At 42.6% G+C, this 11,531-nt stretch overlaps 2 protein-coding genes across 3 annotated transcripts; one reads left to right on the plus strand and one right to left on the minus strand.

Moving 5' to 3' along the window:
* Positions 1-882: 882 nt before the first annotated feature.
* Positions 883-2,656, minus strand: LOC138199679 (uncharacterized). The gene is made up of 4 exons (XM_069151817.1): positions 2,469-2,656; positions 2,224-2,298; positions 1,829-1,921; positions 883-1,750 (listed from the first exon to the last, which is right to left on the minus strand). Exons 1-4 carry the CDS (start codon positions 2,493-2,495, stop codon positions 1,118-1,120), a joined length of 828 nt encoding a protein of 275 aa, XP_069007918.1. The 5' UTR covers positions 2,496-2,656; the 3' UTR covers positions 883-1,117.
* Positions 2,657-3,364: 708 nt separating this feature from the next.
* On the plus strand, positions 3,365-10,994 carry wdr20a (WD repeat domain 20a). Of its 2 annotated transcripts, none has more exons than XM_069152458.1 (4): positions 3,365-3,631; positions 5,639-5,821; positions 6,216-7,239; positions 9,301-10,994. In XM_069152458.1, exons 1-4 carry the CDS (start codon positions 3,383-3,385, stop codon positions 9,492-9,494), a joined length of 1,650 nt encoding a protein of 549 aa, XP_069008559.1. In that variant the 5' UTR covers positions 3,365-3,382; the 3' UTR covers positions 9,495-10,994. The 2 variants fall into 2 exon arrangements, with proteins under 2 accessions (XP_069008559.1, XP_069008558.1); XM_069152457.1 differs by having other exon boundaries at positions 6,216-7,556; positions 9,301-9,439.
* Positions 10,995-11,531: the final 537 nt, after the last annotated feature.

Raw genomic sequence — 11,531 nt, forward strand, 5'->3', positions numbered from 1 at the left:
GAACTGCCTTCAGCGTGGTCTTTGGATTCTAGGACATTTGCCGTGGCATTGATTCTTTTGTGACACCTCAGATGTCCGTACTGTTTATGGAGGCTGTCCCAATTGAAATATGACCAATAAAATACTGAAATGAGACAGTTTGTCAAGTGGAGTCCCACTGTTGAATTCTATTAGTGTTTCTATTTCCATTTAGATTCAACAAACTGGAGTTCATTTAATAACCTACATTCCGATTATCTCCTGATCTCCGGACAAGGCGGCGCATCGCAGGGCAGAGTCAACACGCTATTAGACATTAAGCTTGTGGACTTGTCTCTGCTCTTTGTCACTGTTCTCTTCATGGTCATACATTTTATCAGCTTAATATCCAAACCTTGATACTGGGCAGCAAGGCAAATTTATGTCAAAATGTCACATCTTCTGTGTATTACTGCCACCTGGTGGGAGGGAAAATTGTATTTTGCTGAAGCAATGGAACAATATTATAAGGAAATAATACTAAAATCTAAAAGCTGTTGAGTTTTTTTTTAACACTTGCGCAACAAAATGTCTAAGAAAGAAACTAAAATTTTAGCTTTTCGTTCTCGTCTGCAGAAACCATTGCAAAGACTGAATGTAAATATGGAAAAAACATGGATTCCATCATCACTCTTGACTCAGTTGTGCCTTTTAATTTGATTCAACGATACTAGTAAACCAGCTGGACTGTAACTTCTAAAGCCAAAGTTACACAGGAATGGCTTTAAAACAAAGCTTGAAGCCAGTGGAGACTTGTATTTTCTAAACTCACTGATTCTATCATGTTATATTCATGTGGATTGTTTATTGAACAAAATTTCAACAGCTCATCGTTTGAACAAAATTTTTATTTTTAATGAGGCACCTGTGGCTCAAATTCGGAAGCGTGTAACATGATAATGACAGCATGTTGCGCTGACCGAGTCTGAAGTAGAAACTAATTTATCTTATCTTGAACAACAACGACAATAGAAATCATCTTTTAGTTCCCACCAATTTATCCGTACAAGAGTAAACAAAGTGCATTTCCAAATAACTATTTACAGTATTTCAGTCCACCTTAAATCTTATAATGTGACCCCAGTCTGTCAGTCAGTGGTTAGATGGCTCTAACGTGGCTCGGAGTCTTTTCCTCTTGCTCGTCCTCCATGTTGACGACACACTGCCTCTTTCTTTGCCGCAACTCCACTACTTCTGGTCCAGGGAGGCTCAGCTTTCTCTTGTAATAAGGCCTGAGGCTACGGGAGCCGGGGGATCTCTCGGAGGAGCTATCCAGCATCCGAGATGAACTCCCTTCCACTGGGGTTAGAAGTCCAGGTGTGCGAGGCGTGATGGAGCTCGTCACGTCCAAGCGTGAATCATCCAGCTGCAATTCCATATCCATGGTCTGGGTGTGTGCTGTTAAATCAGTTACCCTTCGCTCTGCATGATTTACACAACCGCCCCTGTCACTGTGGGAGGACAGAGTGTCAATATCAGAGCCACTTTTGCATTTCATCTCGACATCCAAAAGATGTTGCTGCTTCATGACAGAATCTCTCTTCCCATTTTTGACCACTTCTCTGAGAGCAACAGAGGCAGGATGATGGAGGATAAGTCGCCTGCTACGGCCCGAGAGCCGACATCCTCCTCCACCGCATTTTCCCTGCGGCCTCGTTTGCCTGCCGGAGACACCGACGTCAACGTGTGACTCGTCAGAATCCTCAGAGCTCCCATCGTACGGGTCCAAAAACTGAAATCAAAAAGCACACGTACATTCATGAACACATTGAAGCAGAAATTGATGAACGGCAGAAAGGAGAATGCTTACCAAAGAATAACAGCAATGCCTTCCTGCAGGCTTGTGTGTTAACAACAATGGCCGCTGTGAGGTCCCACTCTCTGGTGCACTGCTCACACATCCCTACTCACAACAACCAGGAGAGCATAGCAAAGTTTTTTTTTTTTTTTTTTTAAAGTAGAACAGGTCGGTGCAGGCCACCCTAATGAAATGATCTTACTGAAACCATCTCTGCATGAAGGTGTGTATGTGCTCAATGAAGCCAATGTAATCCACGTAGGATCAGTTCTTTGGTAATACATTTTATTGTAGGTCACGACAAAAGTATGATGAAATATCCACTAAAAATGATCTTTTGTAAAGGACTGGTCTGACATCACACTTCCAATCATGATTAATGTTCGGATTAAGGATTATTAGAATACCATGGTGCTGGTGTCCGACCATCTTGGACTGATTTCCGAGTCAGAATCTGTGCTGGACTCCACTTTGCACATCTCCTGACAGGAAACAGAGGTCACTCCAGTCCACATGCACATTAAATATATAATCACAGCAGCAGAGTAAGATATTAAAATGAAACTTAGTTATGATTCTTTTTTTTATTAACTGATAAAAAAAAACAAAAACAGAAAGGCCTGTGAAATGTGCTGCGACTAACCACTCTTACCATGTACTTGAAAGTAAGATGGTCCATGCTGTTGGGTGCCTGTCTATCACTGCGGTCTGAATGCAGAATAAATAGTGCCTTAAAAACACATTCATGAAAAACAAATACAGCCGAGTGGTTTTATTTGTGTGTAAATATTATGCAAAATGTATTAAGTGTAAATTAAATAGTCTTGCATCAGCAAAATCCCACTTCAAAGGAAATAAAGAAATACATTAATCTTACACACGTTTCCAAACTATTTAAAAAAAAAAAAAAAAAAAAAAAAAAAAATGGAAAACACTAATACACACCTGAAAGCGAGCGTTGTCGTCTTCTCCTGTAAGCCATGACGTTTGATAACTTTTTGTCAGCGAAATACCAAAAAGATTTCGTGATAAATGTTGCAGGACAAGTTGTGGATAGATTAATTAACCGGCAGGGTTAATCGACCAGGTGCCATTGAAATGGCCACAGGTGCACAACACAAAACAGCCTGACACACGAGTTCAAAACGCTGCTGAATTTTCAAAATAAAACTATCCGAACGTGTGCGCATTCTTTAAATACAGTTTTTCAAATTCATTCAGTCCACTTTGTAAGCCTGGTTTTTAGTTATATATATATATATATATATATATATATATATATATTTTGTGAAATATGGTTTTTAAGAGTTTTAAAACACCGGGATAAAAATAAATAAATATAAATATATATCCCAACAAAACATACTATTTGTTGCATTTGGTTTGAAATTAATACAGACTGCTGGTCACAACTTTTGTTATTTTTAAAAACAGCACCGGTCGCGTCCCGTCTCCGCCGGTTCCCCCCCGGTGAACCGTGCGTAAGATCCGGTCTGGGAGGGGAGGGGAGGGAGGGAGGAGGGGGTAGAGGGGTAGGGGGGGGGGAATGAATGTTTAATTTCAAAGATGGCGGCGGAGGGAGGAGGGAAGGAGATGAACGAAATTAAAACTCAGTTCACCACTCGGGAAGGCGTCTACAAACTCCTCACTCACTCCGAGTACAGCCGCCCCAACAGGGTGCCGTTCAACTCGCAGGGCTCCAACCCGGTGAAGGTCTCCTTCGTCAACGTCAACGACCAGTCGGGCAACGGCGACAGGATCTGTTTCAACGTGGGCCGGGAGCTCTACTTCTACATCTACAAAGGCGTTAGAAAGGTGAGCTCCTTTTATACGACCGCTGCTGCCTGCCCCCCCACTCACTCCCCCCACCCCTCCCGAGCTGGTGCTGAGGGTTGTTGTTGTTGTTGTTGTTGTTGTCGTCGTCGCTTGTTATTCAACCAACTCTCTCGACAAGGTGCTTGACTTTGAAATTAGCCTGGCAGCTGAAGCTTAGTTAGCTCGGAGCTAGTTAGCGCGACTGGCTAACATTAGCGAGCCGCCACCACCACCACCACCACCACCAGCTGCTCCTCCTTCCTCCTCCTCCTCCCTCCTCCTCCGAGGCCAAAGGGGGCTAAAAAAAAAACTCTTGTTTGAGATTTTATTTTTTTTTAAACTTGATGGCAGGATATTAACGACGGTAAAGTGGACGTTTCGCCGTGACGTAAGTTGCCGGGTTAATAATTGCAGTTTGATGTTGAAACTTTGACAGCTGACAGCTTTATGTTTCCGACCGGAACACCTGTCGACGTCCCCCCCCTTTTTTTTTTTTTTTTTTTTTTTTTTCATTTTTTTTTTTTTTTTTTGGACTAACAGGTGTGTGTGGACAAAACCACCAGGGATGCGAGTTCACTTCGTAAACTTACATATGGCTTTGCCGAGATAAGAGAGCCCCCCCCCTGATGTAGTGAAGAAATTTCCCCCTCGGGGATTAATAAAGTGTATAAAATTAAAAAAAAATAAAAGATCCGTGCAGGATCTCTGTCCTGGTTCCCACTTGAGCTGCTTCTGTATTTTAAGAAAGGGATAAATAAAAGGGACGTGCATGTTTTGAAAGGCTCTTTTTACACATTTTAAGTTCCCAAACAACTTCTGTTGACGGTGAAAACAAAAATCACACGAATGCCTTTGCGATCAGGTGTTGTTTAGTTTCACGAGACAAAAAAACAACAACAACAACTCTCCACCTAAATAAATAAATAAATCATAAAGCAGTGATTAATGTTTTTTGTTCTTTTTTACTTTTGAAGAAATCTGTCGCAGCCTTGATGACATTCAGCACAAAAACATGTGTGTGTGTGTGTCATTATTCTGGTGTGAAATTACTTGTGTATACAAAACATCACTGTTGACAAAGATGTGTACACACACACAAAAAAAAAAAAAAAAAATCTTTGATTAATTTCAACATTTAAAACAAAAAAACAAAAACAAACGCTGTTACGGTGTCGTTTTTATGGACACTCCACTTCATCTGCAAAATGCTGAAATATATTCGTCTTCGTCGGCCATAAAAAGGATCAAATCGTTGTTGTTTTTCCGTTGTTGTCCCCGTCTTTCAACAACCGTCTTTCCGTAAGTCTGTTCGTTTAAACTACTTCTGAGAGACGTTGGCTCTCAGAGGTGAGACGGAAAGACTTAACGTCACGTCCGACTGTAACGGGAGAACCGCAGAGTCGTCTTCTTGCGCTCAAAAGAATTTTCCATTCTACCAGTCGCGTAAACTATAAATCATTAACATGTGGAACTGTTGTGATACCGGTTATCCGCTGTGTGTGTGCGCTCCGTGGCTTGTCAGCAGCGTAGTGCTTTTTTCTCTTGACACCTAAAACTACCACAGCACAATGGCTGGCATCAGTCCATCTTCAGAGAGAAGGGATACCTCTGTACTCGTGTTCTTCCTCATTCGTACTTCGCGAATTTGAGCTATTTGCCGTGTCGCTGAATGTCACGCAGTGTTATTTTTGCATTCAGTCACTTCTTATAGACTATATTTACAAAACGGTTGATTCAAAAAAAAAAAAAAAAAAAGGCTTCGGCTTAAAGGCTTGATTTTTTTTTTTTTAAGAGGCTGTCCCTTCGGCTCATTTTAACTGTGTCGGTGTGTTTGTTACGAAGCGCAGCGTGCGGTTACACACTCGGCTCTTCTGGTTTATTACTGACACGTTGACAAGCAGTGGCCTTTGTCTGGCAACAGAGTGCGCGGAGTCGTCGTAATGATTTAAAGGTTACTGCGCTCACTTCACGTCCATTCGGGCTTTCCCTCTCTCTGTCTCTCTCCAGGCGGCCGACTTGAGCAAGCCCATAGACAAGCGCATTTACAAGGGGACGCAGCCCACGTGTCATGACTTCAACCACCTTACGGCCACGGCGGAGAGCGTGTCCTTGCTGGTGGGTTTCTCGGCGGGACAAGTGCAGCTCATCGACCCCATCAAGAAGGAGACGAGCAAGCTCTTCAACGAGGAGGTAGGCTTCGGAAGGACACAGGGCGGGTTGAAATTCTATTGGCAGATTTTCCACTTTAAATTTCTCGCCAAATCTGTGATTGTGGTGTTCTCTACGTTAAACCTTGTTGTCAGACAGACGTATCTGCATTTTGCTGTAGGCGATTCAGGGGAAGCGGTACCATGTTGCATCTCACCCAATCCCACAGAAATTCATCAGTTTATACGCAAACGGGAGAAACATGATTTCATCTACAGCTCAATCCAGACTTTACGTATGAGAGATTTAAGATTTTGAGAATATTGATTTCGACATGAAACTGTACTTAAACTATTTTCCTCCTTCCTTTCCCCTTCTGCTCTCTCTCCCTCCCCGTCTGCCCTCTCAAACCTTAACCTCCCTTCTCTCCTGGCAGAGGTTAATAGACAAGTCCAGAGTAACGTGCGTGAAATGGGTCCCGGGCTCTGAGAGCCTGTTTCTGGTCTCCCACGCCAGTGGGAACATGTACCTGTACAACGTGGAGCATACATGCGGCACCACGGCCCCACACTACCAGCTGCTCAAACAGGGGGAGAACTACTCGGTACACACTTGCAAGAGTAAATCCACGCGAAACCCTCTCCTGAAATGGACAGTGGGGGAGGGGGCTCTCCACGAGTTCGCCTTTTCTCCAGACGGGAAGTTCCTCGCCTGTGTCAGCCAAGACGGCTTCCTACGGGTGTTCAACTTCGACGCGGTCGAGCTTCACGGCACCATGAAGAGCTATTTTGGTGGCTTGCTGTGTGTGTGCTGGAGCCCCGACGGGAAGTACATAGTTGCAGGTGGAGAGGACGATTTAGTGACTGTGTGGTCGTTCTTGGACTGCAGAGTCATCGCCCGAGGCCACGGCCACAAGTCGTGGGTGAGTGTGGTGGCGTTCGACCACTACACCACCAGCGTGGAGGAGAGCGACCCGATGGAGTTCAGTGGCAGCGACGAGGACTTCCAGGATCAGATGATCCACTTCGGTCGAGACCGGGCCAACAGCACGCAGTCTCGACTTTCCAAGCGCAACTCCACGGACAGCCGGCCCGTTAGCGTCACGTACCGGTTCGGCTCAGTGGGCCAGGATACTCAGCTGTGCCTATGGGACCTCACCGAGGACATCCTTTTCCCCCACCTTCCGCTCTCACGGACACGGACGCATACTAACGTGATGAACGCTACCAGCCCGCCCGCTGGCGCGACAATAATCACCAACACCTCCAGTACCACTACTAACGGAAACAACAGTGGTGCCAATACTCCCGGCGTTAACTCCGTCGCCACGACATTACCACGCTCCAACAGCCTACCCCATTCGGCCGGCACCACAACAACGGCAAACAATACCAACAAGGCCGGCAGCGGCGGTGGAATCGGCGGCGGTATCATGGACAGCGCCATCGCCACCGGCGTGAGTAAGTTTGCCACACTGTCACTCCATGACCGGAAGGAGCGCCACCACGAGAAGGACCACAAACGCAACCACAGCATGGGTCACATCAGCAGCAAGAGCAGCGACAAGCTCAACCTGCTGACAAAAACCAAAACGGACCCCGCTAAGACTCTGGGCACCCTGCTGTGCCCGCGCATGGAGGACGTGCCCCTCCTCGAGCCCCTCATCTGTAAAAAAATAGCACACGAGAGACTGACTGTACTCATATTTTTAGAGGACTGTTTAGTGACTGCTTGTCAGGAGGGATTTATTTGCACATGGGCGAGGCCAGGCAAAGTGGTAAGTTCTTTTTAATGTAGGAAATGTGGAGAAATTTTGAAGCGATAACGTCCGTCAATCTTTTGCAGTTAAGAAACCAGACGTATTCCGAAGGCATAAAATAAACTGGACATTTGTCATTGAATTTTTAGCTTTAATAATCCGTTTTTCACTCTGCAGGCAGGCTAGGAAAATATCAGACTTTGTTTACATACACCTGCTTTCCAACGAAAAGCCTATTTTGCATAAGTTTCAGATATAACGTCCGCTATGAAATGCTGGTTATATAATCCATTCTGACAGGACAATATTCTGTATCGGCCTTTGAGACGAAGGAAAACTAATCCGTATGAAGTGTGTTCATTGGTTCACCATAATCATCCCACAATGCCTAGCAGCACAGCCAACAAGTCATCTGCATACACTCACATTTAGGGTTGGGTTCTGGCAGTCAAGTTTCATTTTGGATCCAGTTCATGCTCGGCAAAATGCTCGCATGTTGAGTAAGCTCGGACGCCAACAAATCTTCTATTTACCTCTCGTATTTGTTTTATTTATTTTTTAATCGGCAAAGATGCAAACGTGCCGGTGACGTCGCAGCTTCTCATTTCTCAGTTTTTCCTGGTGAAAAGGACGAGTGTCACAGATGGTAGATTAAATCAAATCCACATTAACTCTGTGAGAGCGCCGTTGAAGCTTTGTCTATTGGTTACTCTGCTCTCTCTCTACTCCAAAGGACATTTGTGAGCAAAACGACGACATCGCGTCACTCTGCGACCACCAGCGATCTGTTATTTCTGCTGTTTTAACGAAGCGGAGACGCTTCTCCAACAAATCTCCATTCAGATCTCATTCTGTGTGAAATCAGGTGTAACAGTCAGTCAGTGTTTTGCAGCGCGTCAGAACAATCAGAACATTTCAGGTCTTCTTTTATTTTGTTTTCGAGGAACCGGTCTGTCATTCATTTTAATGTAACTTTAGTTACTTGCACATGATCAACGATAAACTGAATTAGCTTTAATAAAGGAGTCAGAAGGATTTGGATTTGACAAGCGGGTTTGATACTGGATTTGGATTTGATCAAACGCTATTGGTCCCCAACCCTACTCGCATTTCAGCTTCTATGCAAATGGCTCTATATTTGCTTCGAACAATCTCTGCAGTTCCTCACATGCTTGCAGCTTAATGTCTGTATACACTCTTGTATACTTCCCTTTTGTCTGTGGTTTGAGAGATTTTGCCGGATTGAGGCACGTGACGATGAGGATCTAGCACATGACTCGAGGTTAGCTGGTGCAACGAGACTGTTGTTTTTAACCGGTCAGACATTCACAGGATGAAAAAAAAACAACCTTTGAAATTTCATGATAAGTCAGTACTTAACTTGAAGCTGTAGGAAAAAAAAAAGAATAAAGTGCATTAAAATACAAACGTAATAATTGACTGTTAAAGCAGTTCGAACCTCAGATTCCCTTGAAGGTCAGATCAAGAGGTTAAAAAGCCTTCTCGTAAAACAAGTCGACGGGGCCGGTCATGTATATAAGAAGTGCCTTGATGAAGAAAAACCTCTCAAAGACGGCGTTAAGTCTCACTGTACAGGAAGCATCCGCTTTGACTGCCAGGCACAAGCTAGGAATTTGAATGCAGGGGACCGGGATATGGAACGATGAGGCTAATATTTAATGAGCTATTTGTTGCTTGATTTTTTTTTGCTTACAGTATGTGGACTTTCCCAATGCAAATCTCCTTGTTTTCCTTTTTCCAGGGTTTATTGTCATCCCAAAACCAAGCCAGCTCTCCCAGTGGAACAGTAGTATAGCCACAATATTTCTGCTGCTAAAGAACCCTGCAACCCAGAGTCTGATGCTGCTCTTCACCCTGCAAGCATTGCAAGTTTTTTGTTTTTGTTTTTGTTTTTTTCCTTTTCTTTTCTACCCCTACCTCTCCCAGTTTTGTTAATGGCTTTTCCGTTGTTTTTGTTTATCACTCACTTGACCTAGAGGAGGATTGAAACAGGAAACGCTGCGGTGCAATTGTGGACTATTGCGCTAATGTACTATTGTTCTCTGGAGTTTTAACACATTTTAGATTTTTTTTATTTTTTTTTTTTAATCTTTTTCTTTTTTTCATGTCAGATCTCATCCAACTGTTGTCCTCTCTGGAATTTCGGCTTGGCTTTGTTAGATGCAAACCAGACAATTGTGGCTTGAGTTTAAAGGGGTAGTTCATTTAATTTTTATCACCTCTGCTCCCCTTTTTTTTTTTCTTTTTTTTTTAAACCTCGTCTTGTAACCCAGTAGGGGCTCAGGGTTACTGACTAAAATCTGGATTTTTGGATGAACTATCCCTTTATGACCAAGTGCGTGAGCATCTGAAAATTTCGCATCCATCCACATTCACCCACCACTTCTGTCTTTTCTTGAGTAGAAACTCCCAATTGACGACTTTGCACTGATTTTGTTAGCTATTTTGTTGTTTGTTTTTATAACTACTCTAGTGGGGAAAAAAAGAAAAAAGAAGAGGGTTGAGGACTGCCTTGTTGCACTCGGCTTTAACATCCTCAGTCTTGAAATCTGAATCTATAAAGCTGGATGCTGCAATCATAGTCTTTTTAAAGAAAAAAAAAATGGTTTGCACTTAAATTAGTTTATTAGAAGAAAATGGCTTTACATTTTTGGGTGTGCTCAGAACTCACAGATGGCTAATACAGTAGGTGAAGAAAATGATAAAAAAAAAAAAAAAAAAACTATTAAAACCTTTATCTATTGAGCATTTATTTTAATATTATTTCAGATTCAAATCTGCTCTGTATCATAATGTGTATATTGTAATTAATTGATTTGATGGGGGCCTAAGCAAACTACCATTACTCCAGTGGAAGTTTTGTCATTGATAGTTATATTTCTAAAGCCTAAAGTATACATATTAATAATATTAAAATAATCTTGAATACATGGTTTTCTGTTCTTTTTTTGTGCACTCATGTAATGTATTTGACTAACAAAGCTGTAATGCCTCTGTCACTACACAGAGGGGGGGGGGTCTCGTATTTGGAAATCTGTGAAGTTCAGGAAGTATTGCGAACGACAATTGAATCTCAAGATTTTCGACTTGATGCCAAGTTTGTTTATGTCTCAGTCGCAAAGATATTTTAAGAAGAAAACATGCAGGTTTTATATCTGCTTAAAAAAGAATTTTAGCGAAAAAGAAAAAAAAAAATTAACGAAGGAGTCTTTTCCTATTCGACATGAATGTAGTTTTAATGTTTTTATTTGAGTGTGACGGCTGATGATTGTTGCTGACCGAGGAGTTCAGTGATCAAAACTCTAGACAGAAAGCTGGCGAAGCAAATCTATTATTGAATTTTTCAAATCCCACTTTATTATTCATTTAAAAAAAAAAAAAAAACATGATTCTCATCAGTTAAATACGTCATGTCAGGGGTTTATGTACATGTTATGTTAAATTTGTATTGCAGGTTAATGACAACATCATACAACTGATACATGGTAAGTTGTTTTTTTTTTTTTTACTCTGATAATGTGTCGCAACAAGACAATGGAGACCGAGTTCACAGTCTGTTTTAATGAGTTCACAGCTCTGAATGAAATGGTCCTTTTTTTTTTTTAAGTGAGCAGGTATGAAGGCCAAACTACATTCTAAACATAACATTCAAATACCTGACCCACTCTGTAATCTGTCGCAGAGCACATGTTTTCGCATACATGGATGATGTAAAAGGAACGTTTATATGATGAACTGATCCGCGTCTGTTTTTCGTAGCTCACTTAAAGCCGTTCAGTCTTCAAGCAGGATCACGAAATGTGCCTTTAAATCAAGTCTCCGAACGCAATGTTGTGGCTGAGGATCACATCATGTGACGGTTTTTTGACCTTTGCACAGGAAGACTACTGCCCTTGAAAGCGATCTGTCCCAAAGACTTCACTCTTACTCGTTGAGAGTCTATCACGCGTGTACAGTTTCCTAAGAACAACC

Source organism: Embiotoca jacksoni, unplaced genomic scaffold (genome assembly GCF_022577435.1).
Source record: "Embiotoca jacksoni isolate LCO1_2020_lvr unplaced genomic scaffold, fEmbJac1.0.p SCAF_18, whole genome shotgun sequence".
Lineage (NCBI taxonomy): Eukaryota > Metazoa > Chordata > Actinopteri > Embiotocidae > Embiotoca > Embiotoca jacksoni.